The 15263-nt window shown below is 42.2% G+C and overlaps 1 protein-coding gene across 2 annotated transcripts in view; it reads right to left on the reverse strand.

Annotated features, from left to right (window-relative positions):
- Positions 1–15263, reverse strand: part of cyth1 (cytohesin 1) — a 178460-nt gene that overhangs the window by 121929 nt on the left and 41268 nt on the right. Inside the window, exon 1 of one of the 2 annotated variants that reach the window (XM_033044277.1) lies at positions 14879–15074. The exons of the other annotated variant lie outside the window; for it this stretch is intronic. Coding sequence (XP_032900168.1) covers positions 14879–14954 — 76 coding nt within the window. The 5' untranslated portion in view covers positions 14955–15074. Of the gene's footprint in view, positions 1–14878; positions 15075–15263 lie in introns of those variants that run through there. 2 annotated transcript variants of the gene reach the window in all.

A 15263-nucleotide genomic window follows, 5' to 3' on the forward strand; every position in this document is an offset into this window, starting at 1 on the left:
GTGCAGCTAAGATACCGTTTAATTCCAAGTCATTTGAGTTACATTAAATGGAATTAATTCATTATTGTCTAAGATTTTTCAAGTGTTAAATGTTTTCATTTTTGTTGTAAGCTCTTACTTAGTACTGTATTAATTATATTCTTGAATGCTTGTGACGCATCACTTATTATCAAAACACTTGTGGGCAGGGTCTTTGCAGTCCTCAAGTGCTTTGCAGAGTCTATGCAGTGATGGAATTTCCAATTGGCATATAAATCAAATACTTAGGGCTTCACCTTCCAGATTAGAGTGGGAAGTCAGCATCAGGGCACACGCCCAGGAGTGAATTTAGCAGTGAATGTGAATAGCAATCCATTCAGAGGAAATTAGTTAAATTTTACTTCGGAGTCACGTGAGTGACTACGTGGAGAACCCGCTCAGTGCGCAGGCGCGGCATTACGCCAGCAGTGCAACAGCGGCTGCCACGGGAGTTAGGCTGTCCCGTTACAGGATGAACCGGACCGTCAGGTGAGTACCCTGAGGTCGGGTTTTCTTTTACAGGTGAGCCTTTTTCTGCTTGTGTTTTTTACAGGCAGAGAAAAAGGCTCTGGATAAAACTGTCCCCTGTTTTCCCGTCGGGGAGGGGGGCAGCAACAGGCGGTAGGAGCGTTACCCGGTGTTCCGTAATTCCCCGACACCGTGCCGAGGCCAGCCCGCTAGTACCTGAAGCAGCGGGCTGGACGCATAGCCACTCGAGAGGCATCCGGCAGGTGTTCCCGATGTCGGACGGGACGTCTCTCCACCCGCACGGGGGGAGAGAGAGCCGCCTGAGCCGCTGGAGCGGCTCTCGGAGCAGGTGCCTGCGAGACGCGCTGCTTGAGGGGCGCTCTCGCATCTACAAGGCAAAAGCTCCAGAAAAACCTGTCCCCCGCTCGACTCCAGCGGAGGAGCGTTCCATTGCAGGGGAGGCAGCAACAGGCGGTAGGAACAATTACCGGTCGCCCCGCTATCCCCATCACCGCGCCGAGCCCAGTCCCGCTAGTGCCTGAACTGCGGGCTGGATGTCTAGCCATCCGAACAGGCATCCGGCCGGTGGCGTCCGATTCGTCGGACGGGGACATGTCTCCACCTAAATGGAGGAGAGACAGCCGCCTGAGCTGCATCCAACAGCAATTGGAGCAGCTCCAGCGAGATGCGCAGAAAGAGCGCTCTCGCGGAGGGAGGTCAGGCACCCCCTCCACAGTGCCTCATGCACTGCCCTCTGCTCCCTCATTACTGGAGGCTAGCATTGGTGACCAGGGCTGGGCTGGTCTGGAACAGGGGCAGGCGGACGAATTCGGGAGTATGCCAGGGGTGCAGGAACATGAAGAGCTGTTGGGTGTGATGGACCGCTTGTAGCAACCCCACGGGCTGGAGCACCGCTGGAACCAAGAATGGCGGCCAGCATCAACCATTACTGGAAAAGGTGCTCGCTGAGGTGCTGAAACAACACAGCACCAGAAAACGGTGAGGCCCTCAAAGTAAAAAGTGTCAACAGCCAAATCTGGGGGCATGTGGGTCACACATCCAGACCCAAGAACTCAAGCTACAGCGGATCCTAAGGCTCCTGACGTCAGCCATCACAGCCTTTGCTCGTTCCGTGGAGACCACGGAGATGGATACCTGCCAGCAGGATGTGCTGGCATTAATGTGTACCACACAATTTGAGATCAACAATCTCCGGAGGGAAACATAAGACCTGCCCTCAATCCCAAATTTGCTGGCTTGTGTAAAGCCCCAGCTGCAGAGACGGACGCGCTGCTATTTGGGAAAGATTTCAATAAAAAACTGAAGGAGATGCAGGAAGCATCAAAAACCTTCGGCCTAATGAGGGCCGGCCCCGGGACGAGCAAACCAAGACCTCCGATACCCAAGTGGCAGCACCCCACGGCATCCACCAGTCGACGTCCGCAATATGGGACTGGTGAACGCTTGGGGTCCGCACATTATCCCCAAAGATCTTTCAGATCAGGGCCCGCAGCGGACCCTCTGGAAAATGCGCCTCCCCCCAACATCGCCAGCACGTCAGAACAAAATCTTCAGGAAAATGAAGAAACAGAATCGCCAATAACCATGGAGGTAGGTGGGTCTGGTCCCTACCAGCATATAGAGAATAAGGGTGCTTTATTAACAGGGGGGAGATTACACTTGTTTAAAGAAGCATGGGGTATGGTCACGAGTGACAAGTATATACTCAACAACATTACAGGATATAAAATACAATTCATGTCAGAAAAAACGCCGCCAGTTCAACAATGGCCCCAAAGGGTATTTCTCCCTCCGTCAAAGAGAAACGTGAGGGAGACTTATCACAAAGGGGGTCATCGAAAAGACCAAACATGAACCTTTGGAAATTGTATCGAATATATTCACTAAAACCAAAAAAGATGGTGTCTGTCGCATCATCATTGACTTAACATCACTAAACAAATTTGTTAAGTATATACATTTCAAAATGGAGACATATGTTACTGCCAAACAACTGAATTCCAAAGGACACTTCATGGCAAGCATTTATCTTAAAGATGCTTACTATCTAGTACCCATATACAAGGATCATCGCAGATACCTAAAATTTATCTGGATGGTACAAAGCATTGCCCTATGGGCGAACTTCAGCCCAAGATTATTCACCAAAATATTGAACCCAGCCATGGCAATACTAAGAAAACAAAAACATATTGTCATGGCATATCTGGAGGATATTCTCATAGTAGGGAAAACGATGGAATTGGCTGTGGCAGCAGTATCAGCTACAAAACAGCTCCTCGAAACTCTGGGGTTCGTCCTACATCCAGATAAATCTAAGTTGAAGCCATCCACTATCATGGACTACCTGGGCTTCACAATTAACTCAGTCCATATGACTGTTACCTTGCCAAAGGCAAAAATGGTTGAATTAGCACAATCATGCAACAAATTAATGGTCAACGAGCGACCAACTATTCGACAAGTAGCAAGAGTAATTGGGGAAATGGTAGCAGCATTTCCGGCTACACAATTCGGACCTTTGCACTATCAAAAAATTTACAGAGAGCAAAGGTACGGGCAATAAAACGACATACAGGTCACTATGATCGTGTCATGAACTTACCCACTGAAGCAATATCAGAGCTACAGTGGTGGGCAGAAAACGTTTGGCATAGTTTCAGCCCTATCTTTATCACTAACCCTACTTTAGTTATTCAAACAGATGCCAGTGCTCAAGGCTGGGGAGCGACTAACTCCATATCCAGCACAAGTGGTAGATGGACTAAACTAGAGTCATCATTACTACTTACACTGGGCATTAACTATCTAGAGATGTTGGGCGCCTTTTATGGTTTAAAAGCATATGTATCTAATATGCAGCACTTGCATGTTCGGTTACAAATTGATAAATACTACGGTGATGGCTTATATTAACCATATGGGTGACATAAAATCATTATCATGCGACAAATTGGTCAACATGATTTGGCAATGGTATGTCGAAAGACATATTTGGCTATCAGCTACTTACCTACCAGGTAAGCTAAACACCCATGCCATGAGAAAATTAAACGCCTGGGTTGCAAGTTTGAACAGACCTTACCTGGAACTGGGATTGTCCAAACAAACCATCACCACCATGTCGGCATCCCTTCGAACATCCACCAAGAGGCAGTACTTAACCAGCATCAAAAAAGGGAGAAGTACTGCCAGGAAACATGGACAACATACGCAACAGCTACAGCCACCAACATACTGGAGTTCCTGGCCATCTACACCACGATGTAGGGATCAGCTACAGTGCCATCAACACAGCGCAGAGTGCTCTTTCTGCTTATCTCAAACCAGCGGCAGGACAACAGGCGATGGGATCCCATCCACTGGTGGTAAAACTGATGAAGGGCATTTACAATATCAAGCCCTAAGCCCAGGTATACCCATATTTGGGATATCAGTGTGGTCCTGACATATTTCAGGGAATGGCCACCAGCCAGATCCCCCGGCCTCGAGCAAGCTACACTAAAGACGCTTAGGTTGATGGCACTTGTATCCGCTCAGAGGGTCCAGTCACTACACCTATTGCGACTGGACAACATGATCACAGCTCCAGACCAGATCTGTCGTTATCCAGCGACTGGTCAAACAGAGCAGACCAGGAACACCTAATCCAGTCGTGGCTTACCCACCAGAACCACGGTTATGTGCCATGACCTACCTACTATCCTACATAGACACAACCAGAATATTCGAGGGAGATGAAAAGCCTTGTGGGTCAGTCACAAAAACCTTATGGTGGGGTACGAGCCAAACCATTGCAAGATGGCTCAAGCAGGTGCTAGAAACTGCTGGGATAAACACTAACATGTACAAATTTTATTCCACCAGGGCAGCATCCATGTCGACGGCTAAAGAATGGACATGCCTATACACCACATCCTGGCTACAGCAGGATGGTGGGAAGGGAAAAGACCGTTCAGAAATTTTATAATAAGCCGTTGTTTATGTTTACCTGGTTTATTTGCAGTAAAGATTTACGAACTGCAAATATTTAATTTAAGCCCAGGGGAGCAACTTAATTCTTTGTTGTTATTGTTTAAAAAATACCATTGTGTTTTTCTGCAAATACTCATTGGTTCATTACGATAACACTTCCTCCCTCAAGAACTTCGGCAGTGAGTGAAATGAAACTGTTACACGGTTTGAAATCACAGAGCTTTGAAATCTTCACGTAGTCACTCACGTGACTCCGAAGTAAAATAGTAAGATTAAACGAGAACTTACCATTTTGAAGTTTGATCTGTATTTTATGAGGAGTTACGATGAGGGATTACGTGCCTGCCGCTCCCATCCTCATTATATGGATCAAACTAATAAATTGATGTCTCCTTATCTTTACTATGTTTACTTCAAAATAACTGTGTCTATCTGTGATTCCACACCGCTGCTTGGAAGTATGCCGCGCCTGCGCACTGAGCGGGTTCTTCACGTAATCCCTCATCGTAACTCCTCATAAAATACAGATCAAACTTCAAACTGGTAAGTTCTCGTTTAATCTTACTATTATACCAGCCTTTGTCATTACATGACATATTAATATTGATTTCCGATCCTGTTATTCACAAAACAGTCAGTCACTTTTTACCTTTACTTTTCTCTTTCACTATGTTCATACAGGTTAGCTCCTTTATGTGGAGTTGTCTTCGATCAACTTTGTTTATGTCTCTCCATGTCTCAAGCTTGCTTCTTTTTATGTCCACCTCACACACTCTACGCTTTCTTCGTTGCATCATTCAAAATTTCTTCACTGCTGCTTGTCAGGCCAGAAGACATGCAGATGTGAACCTTCCAGGTCTTGCTGGATTTGTACGAGAGAACTGTTACCAGATTGGGAGGTAGTGGTTGTCTTAATTGGATGCTGAAGTGTAATTTGTGATCCAACAGCCTGTGCAGTTTGTTTGGGATTAGTCCCATAACGTAACAGAACAGGAAAGACAGCACATTCAGTGAATGCATACTTTTCAATTAATGCATGTAACCAAGTAATTTAGTTTCAGATGTTCTTTTCAGTTTTCTTTATTAAGTTTAGTGCTTAGGTCAATTTCATCAACCGATCAGTTCCAAAATCTCACTTAGCTAACATTTTTTTTGGGGAATATATCAGATTTGTACTTTTGCGGGCTCAAAGCTGGTGTTAATGACACGGTCATAAAATTGTACCCTGAACAAGGATATAGTAATTCATGACCATCAGACCAACACGACCCACAATGAATACCCCAAAACTTCAATCTCACCAAGGCATTTGCTAAATACAAAATGAATGAAATTAGAATAATGAAAAAACCCCAAATTCCATTAACAGTGGCAATGGAATGACTGGTACATTGAAAACACATCTTTCACATGTATCTTTTTGGAACAAAGTACTATCATCCTTGTATGCATCATAGATTCATGGTAATGTCGTCAACTCTTACATGTCCTCTACAAAAACCTGGCCATCTTCTCAAGGGTAACAAATGATAGTCTTGACATTTATGCCACAGTTTGTGATTTCCAGAGGCCAGTGTTATAATTTTCACATTCACTGATGTATCTAGGGCAGTGATGTACACATTAGCCTGCATTTAGAGAGCTTCATAAGGCATTACACGTTGGACATATTACACCTGATCTTAGCCAAATGATACATACATTTGCACTGGAAATTGTACAAAGCAGAAGTCGATTTCAGTGCAGCAACAACTAGCACTGACTCCATCCCTTTTCCTGGTAGATATCTGAAACTAAAGGACCCAGGACCCTACCATTACTCTGCAAGTCCGACCCTAGTTTGCTTAGGAAAGTGCAACACCTTGCATTTATCTGAATTAAATTCCATTTGCCATTCCTTAGCTCATTGGCCCAGTTGATCAAAATCCAATTGAAACCTTGGAAAATGTTCTTCACTGTCTATAATATCCACGCCACCAACTTTCACATCCAAATTAATAATATAAATAAAAAATAACAGTGGCACACCAATTGTTTCTAGTCTGATAAACGACCCCCCTCTCCCCACACCACTACGCTGTCTCCTACCTTCATGCCAATTTTATCCACTTGGCCAACTCACCCTGGATCCCATATGATCTAACCTTCCAGGCCAGCATGAAAAGGAGTACCTTGTCAAAGGCCTTGCTAAAATCCTTGCTGGAGTTTTTCAGCAAGGAAATTAGTCGGTATAAAATTTACCCAATATTACTAACAAATGCGTGTAGTGTTACCACTCAGGGCTACAAAATTCAAGTCTAATTAATTGGATTATCAGATGTACCCCCCTTCACATAACTGCACTTTCAAATTTAATTTCAAAAATGATGAACTAGCACCCACCTGCAATGACAGCAGGAAATTCATGGCAGGATGTGGAGAATAAACAGCACATCAAGGTTCTTTTTATAAAGATAACATTTCCTATAATGCTGCATTACGAAATTATGTAAACTGAACATTATATAAACTGAAACACACCCAATTTGTTCCAAATTGGGACTTTCATGAAAAAAATCACATGAAAGGAGTCTCTGGGCTTTCAAATTAGTTTTGTGTTTAATTCCACAAAACCAAGACAATGTGATGCACAGACAGTTCAGTTCAGTTTAGTTTGTCACGTGCACCAAGGTACAGTGAAAAGCTTTAGCTGCCGCATCCCCTCCCAAATAAATTATTATAAACTACAAGCCTCATGCTCCCTCAATAACCCACAAAACCAGAGACCTGGAATATTCTTGTACTTCTCATAACTCATGGAGGCGCTTTGCTTCAGTAATTCTGATCATTTTGATCACATCCACTTCACTATTCTGCAAGAAGCCATTATTTTTGGCTACCAGCCCAGATGTACAACACTTGCTGTCTTAGTATCTCTCTTTCATTGACTAAATATTGGAAAGTTATCAGCAATTCAAAACAACCACAGAAAATATTTCATTAGATAATACACAAGTTTAGTATGTGGCAATATTTTAGCTGCCTTTCTTCTGCACAGGCAGACAGGCAGAGTTCTCTATAACTTTCCACCCAAAACATTGCTGTGACAGAATGCAGTCAGTTACATGATACAAATTGGCACACCCTTAAAACAGAAATGATGGTTAGCAACCAATGTTATGATCAACAAGTATGTTACACTGGCTCTCCTCCCAAGGACCTTACCAGCCACTATCTTAATTCGATGTGTTAATGCCAACCTCCTGTCGTGAATAATCGCCAGCGCACTCTTCCACATTTGCTACGTCAAGATGCTTGCTGCTGAAGCCTTGATCTTCACTATCTTCAATATCCTCCTAAAGAATCTTTCATTTTCCAACGAAGAAGCTTTAACTGATTTTGTATTCTAGTCCCCAACAAATGACAATCATCCTTCACAATTCCTTTATTTCCTTATCCACTCCAAATTTAGTTTATTTTAGTTTATCGTCATGTGTACCAAGGTACAGTGAAAAGCTTTGTTGTTGCGTGCTATCCAGTCAACGGAAAGACAATACATGATTACAACCAAGCAATCCACAGCTTACAGATAATAACGTGTAGTGCAAGGTACAGTAAGAAATCCTGCTGTTGGAGTTGAGGTTTAAAAGAGTGGAGCGATTGTAATGAATTATTACAGGTTCTTGGTTCTTGGTCCTCCAAAATATTCCAAATGGAATTTAAACTGGAGGTGGTGAAGGGAGGGCTTAAGCCAGAAAGGGTTATTGGGAAGAAAGAGCTATTTTAAATTTAGTTGCATCTGGTTGGGTAACTATAGTTGGGTGGAGATTATTCCATGCTTTAATTGTGCGGGGTAAGAACGAATTGCTGTATACATCTGTCTTTGTAGCTGGGATCACAAATTGGATCGAATGCCCTCGTCTGCTCTTAATTGGTTTGGGTTTGGTGTAGGTCTTGTAGTCTATGTCGAGCATTTAACATTTTGTAAAAACAGGTCAAACGGTGAGCTTCACGTCTGTCTTGGAGAGGGTTCCACCCCAGAGAATTCAGAAGTTTGGTGACACTCGCTTCACTCTCATAGGTGTTAGTAACGAATCGAGCTGCCTGTCTTTGGACACGTTCGATGGAAGAAATGTTTTTATTTGTGTATGGGTCCCATGCTGCAACTGTGTAGTCCAAATGAGGTCTAATAAGGTACACTTCTGGGACCAGCACGCAGAGAGTCACCTGGCTTGGGCGCCATCTTAGGTGTTTCTTTTTATCTCCAATATAATATTTCCTCATTGCCTCCGTAACTCCCTGGTCAATTCTTCCCTTCCCACCCAAACCACCCCCTCCCCTGGTACTTTCCCTTGCAACCGCAGGAAATGCTACACTTGCCGCTTTACATCCCCACTTAACTCCATCCAAGGACCCAAGCAGTCTTTCCAGGTGCAGCAGAGGTTCACCTGCACTTCCTCCAACGTCATCTATTGCATCCGCAGCTCTACATCGGTGAGACCAAGCGTAGGTTTTGTGATCGCTTCGCCCAACACCTCCGCTCAGTTTGCAATAACCAATCTGATCTCCCGGTTCCCCAGCAGTATGAACAATGACTTCTCCAATTTCAGGTAGTCCTTGCTTTCTCCCTCTTTCCCCTCCCCTTCCCAGCTCTCCCACAGCCCACTGTCTCCGCATCTTCCTTTCTTCTTTCTGCCCCCCATCCCCTCATCAGTCTGAGGAAGGGTCTCGACCCGAAACGTCACCCATTCCTTCGCTCCATAGATGCTGCCTCACCCGCTGAGTTTCTCTAATCAAGATCACCTGAAATTCCAACCATTTCTGGAATGCTTTTTGATGTGCAGTCAGCATGGATGTCATTTTGACAACAACAATAAGGTAGCACAGTGGCTCAACTGGTGGAGCTGATGCCTCACAGCATGAGAGATCCGGGTTATATCCTGACCTTGGGTGCTGTCTGTGTGGAGTTTGCATGTTTTTCCAGTGACCAGTGGGTTTTCTCTGGGAGCACCATTTTCCACCCACACCCCAAGGACTTGTGGGCTTATAGATTAATTAGGTTTCTGTAAATTTCCCTAGGGTGTAGGAATGTCTGTGAAAATGGATAACAGAACTGATGATCAATGGTCAGTGTGGACTCGGTGGGCTGAAGGACCTGTTTCTCATACTGTATCTTTCAATTCAATTCATCCCAGATACCCTCATATAGTTGGTGCAACTGCACCTTGAAATAGGATATGCAACAGAAAAAGAACCACGACCTCATGAACCGCAATACACGCACTCCACCCAAACCAAGACAGCACAACTAAAGTCTGAAGTAAATTGTATTATCCACCATTTAATCTTCACAACAAAACTGGAGGTAACAGCTCACAAATTACTACAGGTATTTGACAAACAAGCCACAACCATGCCTCGCTGTTTGTGACATTGTGAACTCAATTTCTGTGTGTCTCACCAACTTCAAGTAATGATAGAAATGCTCAGACATTTTTGTGCTTTTTAACTATCGAAATGTTGTGTTATCAGTTGTACTGTTAACCCTTCTTTGTTGATTGGGGCACATCTACTCTATTTTATTTGAAATGCAATTTGTCCCTTCCCAGGAAATAATTCAAGGGCATGGGATTTCTGTTCTAGGGGCTCCACTCAGCATGCTCAACAAATCTCCAGGTCAAAAGGTGCAATCTAATCTTCAATGCTAACAGTACAAGTGCTACAAGAACACATTGGTTGGGGTTCCATAGCGCATACAGCATTATTCCAGTGCAATCTGAGGAAAGGTCATTGACCTGAAACATTAACAGGTTTCACTTTTCACATATGCTGTCTGACTCAGTTCCGTTGAGAATTACTGTTTAGTTGCTCATTACCTTGTACACGTATCTCTATTCAGGCAGAAAGCAAGAAAAACAAAATCCACCTTCTTTAGGGAAAATCAGCAACTGAACTACAGTGTTTAAGAAGGAACTGCAGATGCTGGAAAATCGAAGGTAGACAAAATGCTGGAGAAACTCAGCGGGTGAGGCAGCATCTATGGAGCGAAGGAAATAGGCAACGTTTTTGGTCGAAACCCTTCTGTCTGGGTCCTTTAAAACCGCCATTCAGTCGTCCTATATTAGGAAATTGGGAAGGGAAAATGACTGAAGCTGTAGCGCAACGGTAGAGCTGCTGCCTTATGGATAATGCAGCGATGGAGACCCGGGTTCAATCCTGACTATGGATGCTGTATGTACAGAGCTTGTACCTTCTCCCCGTGATCTGCGTGGGGTTTCTCCGAGATCTTCGGTTTCCTTCCACACTCCAAAGGCGTACAGGTTTGGAGGTTAATTGGCCCGGTAAAAATTGTCCCTAGTGGGTGTAGGATAGTGTTAATGTGTGGGAATCGCTGGTCAGTGCGGACCCGGTGGGCCAAAGGGCCTGTTTCCGCGCTGTGTCTCTAAACTAAACTAAACTAAAGTTGGCGGTGAGCCTATTGGGACCAGCAACCACTGCACTATTAGCTTTAAAATAGTTATGATAAAGACAGAGCAGGACAACAAGTTAAAATTCTGTATTGGGACGCCAACTTTGATGGCATACGACAGGAACATGCTAAAGTTGATTGCAGACAAAGGAATTTCCGGAAAATGGGACGCTTTTAAAAATGTGATAAGAGTTCAGGGCGTACATATTCCTGTTGGAGTGAAGGCAATGCATGTGATAGTAAGGAAGCTTGATGGCAAGATAAACTGAGGCTCTGGTCAGGAAAAAGGGGGTGACAGGGACAGGAAAAGGCAGTTGGGATCAAGTTGTGAATGAGTTCATCACATAACACATTAGTCACCAAGCTAGCCTAAAGGAGTTAGGAACAAATATTGAAAGGTTATATAAATACAAGAATGCTCATCGATTCCAGCAAAGTTCTGGATGCAAATAGATGAACTTGAACCTTTGCAAGGACAGTGCACCTCAGGCAAAAAAAAATGGATATACACCTGCATCCTAATCTTTCCAATCTCTGTATATTTTACACCTGGAAGAACAGGAGCAGTGTTTAAATTTCCACGGTTTTTACACCCTCTCACGAAGAGAACCAGGTCATCACTTATCACAATCCTGATAGAAAAACAGAGCACTTGAATTTTTATGCCTAAAATTTAATTAAAGAAAAAGCATGGACAGTTTATCCACCAGATTGCTGCAAAGTAAAAGCTGCAGCCATTTAATCAAACAAAATTCTCATCAGTGTGGAATTAGTCAATTGAAAGCTACTTCAAAATACTAAACATAGAGCACATTATGTTTGGTTGATGGAATTACGACTATCAATGAACTGAAACCTATTTCAAAATTCACCTTTTCCTCTCCGAAAATTACTTATCTTTAAAGATGCGTAAATTTTCATGATCTCACTGCAGATAGAAATGTGTTTCCTCCCAAACTATTTCACAGTCACACACAATTGTACAGTTGCACAAATATTTATCTGCTGTCTCGTCCAGGTAAGTTATTCCGAAATATAACAATGAAAGATATGAATGCTTTACTGGATGACTCACAAATGCTTCATGAGCACATACTGGTAATGCTCCAGTAAATTCACTGGTACAACACTAGCGAAGCAATATTCTATCATCCCAATTCATTCACACATCTTCATTTCACACAAAGTGTTTAATAGATTATTTTTTGTGTTACCAAATATTAAAATAAAACTATTTTTGCTTTTAACACGTTCCATTTGGGGAAGTTTGATCATAAGTGAATAACTAACTTTACTTCCGTTAAAGCATCTGACAAAGAGCATCTGCCCGAAGCAAACAAAGAGACAAGTGGTAAAATAGCACAGAATGAATTATTTGGCCTTGTGATGCAAACCCTTTCATTGACCTGAAATGTTGTCATTGTTCTGCACAAATATTGTCTGACCACTTGAGTATGTCCAACAGTTTGCTTTCAATTTAGCTCTTAATTTTTTTTTTTAAATTATCCAGCATCTGTCACTATGATGGGCAAAAATACTACGACAGAGCTTAAAACATCTTGCGTTTTTACTACAGGTCATCAGCAGCATTTTGATTTTGTTGCTTTTGGAGAGCCAAAGGGAGTGAAGAATGACTCCAAAAACCACAAAGGATTCGGGAGCATGAATCACAAGAAATGGGGAACTGAAAAAGGAACAGCAAAAGAGCAGTATTTGTAGACTTGTTCTCTTCTCTGCAAGTAAGATCACCAGAGAGCATTTAAACAAAATATTCAGCAATAAGATTAAGAGAAAAAATAACCCATTCCAACAATTCAAATGTCGTTTGTCCAAATTCCCAACAGAACAAACACCAGTGATGGCCAATAGTCCAAAATGTAAGGGTCCTATGCTGTCTGTTAAATAATCCAAAATGTAATCATACAAATTCATAAATCAGCTTTTCTAAATCCATGGCATCTGGTATAGTCCTGGTAGATAATAAATTATTTTTTGCAAAGGTCACCACCCAAGAGCAGCATCTTTGGTGGCGAGGGTCTCTTTGTCGTGAGGAAGAAGGGTCGCGACCCGAAACATCACCCATTCCTACTCTCCAGAAATGCTGCCTGACCTGCTGAGTTACTCCAGCATTTTGTCAAGCAGCATCTTTGGGATAGTTTTGCAAGGCAGTTCACATTTTGCAATGAAGTAGTAGTGAAATCAATAATAGCATTGAATCATAAACAGAAAAGGAAAAGGGGAAAGACCCAACTTAATCTGAGGTTCACCATGGCATGGTGGAATTACCATAGGAGGAGAATTTGCACATTTCTATTTATTAGAGTTTAATAATATGAAGGGTCCAATTGAAACTTACAAAATAGTCAGGTCTGTGTGGTAGATATTTCCCTGGGTTGTCTATGAGAGGCCACAGGCTCAGGTTTATGGGGCAGGGGGCTTAGGTCTGAGATGAGGAGACTTTTCTTCAGAGTAAAGAAGCTGTGAAATTTGTTACCACAGAGGCTGTAGTGCCACGTTACTAACACATTTAAAGAGATACATTTGGAGAAGCAATAGGCATTGAGACGTATGTGGAGAATGGGAATATGGTATTGAGATGACCAGCTGGCAATCATTAAATTGAAGAGCAGGTTCAAAAGGGGTGAATGACCTCTCCTATTTTACATGGTATGTGTAATGTTTATTTATTAACTACATGAAATCTGTATTTGTTGGCAGGCTCTGGCTCAGAAGGTTAGAGCTAGTTCTGCTACATCAGAATTTCCCAAAAAATTGGAAAGTTCTGACTGAATATGTTGAAGATCTTCTTGCTGCATACACTGTTATTTATAGTTTACTCAGTATGAGCGCTGATCGTTTCCTTTAAATTAATTAATTTACGACTGTATGCACTTGGTGTTTAATATGTTACTTGAACGTAGCAACAGCATGGACAGCATATTTGACTACCACTCTGTCACCAGAGACATGTTTTACCCATTTTTCTGCAAAATATTTGAAATATACTTATCAAATCCAGGCAAGAAAAACCTTCATATGCCAAGGGACAATTGGCTGCATCCCAGCTGCTTTAGAACCAGCCATATGGTCTCCACCGTGGGTTATTGCAACATGAGTCAATCAGGCATACTGCATACTACAGAACTAACAATCTTAACAAAATCAAGTATATTTTGAGAATTTATTTAATGCATCATACACTGAATACCAATACAGAATATTTGCAACAATGCTCAGTGTCAACTGTCAGTTTCTATTATACAATGATTTTTTTAAATTATGTTTTTGCTAAACTATGGCTTTTAAATAAAATCACATTTCAATGAAGTTATTCATTTTTTGTCAACTGGAAATGTTGACACCAACAGTTCCTTTCAAAACACAATCTCTATTTATTTTAATTAGTTTGAGGAGGCAAAAATGTGAAGATTACAAGGCGATGCAGGTTACAGTAAAAAACTTTAATGAAAAACTACAAAGCAGTAACATTTCCAGCAGGATTTCAGCTGTTTCGGGACACAGGATCCCAGAGCTGCACAGAAAGAAGCCTATATTGGAAATAAATTCCACAAAATCACTGGAGGAACAAACCTAATTTTCTTGTGCAAATCATGCAATCATTTTCATTTTTTATTTTCATCTCTCCAAATGAAATGTTAAAGACACATGAAAGTACTCTTTACCACATCTTTTCCACTCCATTTTGGTGTTCCATAGACTCATATGCCATAACAAATATACAGTTGAACATTGTATTGAATGCTTACAATAACAATCATCCTAAAAGATTAGGATAAAGCAGATAACGATAGTCTTGTTTGGGAGATATTACATTATGTCCATTCCAGTGACTTCAATATGGTTACTTCTTTCCATTCACTTTTAATCAACACTACAGACTTACACAGCAAAATATTTCTCTTCAGTCACAAAGCTGTTCAAACGTACCTGATTTGGCATTTACACTTGGACGCAGGAAAGCTTGGAAACTGGACGCACAGAGCTCACTGACAGTCCCCATCATTCGGTTCAACGTTTTTGTAATCCAAGAGCTGTCGAATACATTTATTTCAGTAGCTCTGGCTTTTCTCCTCAGAGTCTTCACAAGATCATTTAATCTCACTGGCCGTCAGGCAGTCTTGAAGTTCTCACGAAAAACACGGAATTGCTATATATAGAGGGAAACCATATGACTGTCTAATAATGCACCAATCCTGCAGACTGTCAGTAATCGCATTTTACTGGCCACACATCCAGGGAAAATACTTCCAAATTATCAAGTATTATAACGTCACAGCCTGACAACCTGCCTCGGTCTTCACAACCAATCAGG

This window comes from Amblyraja radiata, chromosome 26 (genome assembly GCF_010909765.2).
Source record: "Amblyraja radiata isolate CabotCenter1 chromosome 26, sAmbRad1.1.pri, whole genome shotgun sequence".
NCBI lineage: Eukaryota > Metazoa > Chordata > Chondrichthyes > Rajiformes > Rajidae > Amblyraja > Amblyraja radiata.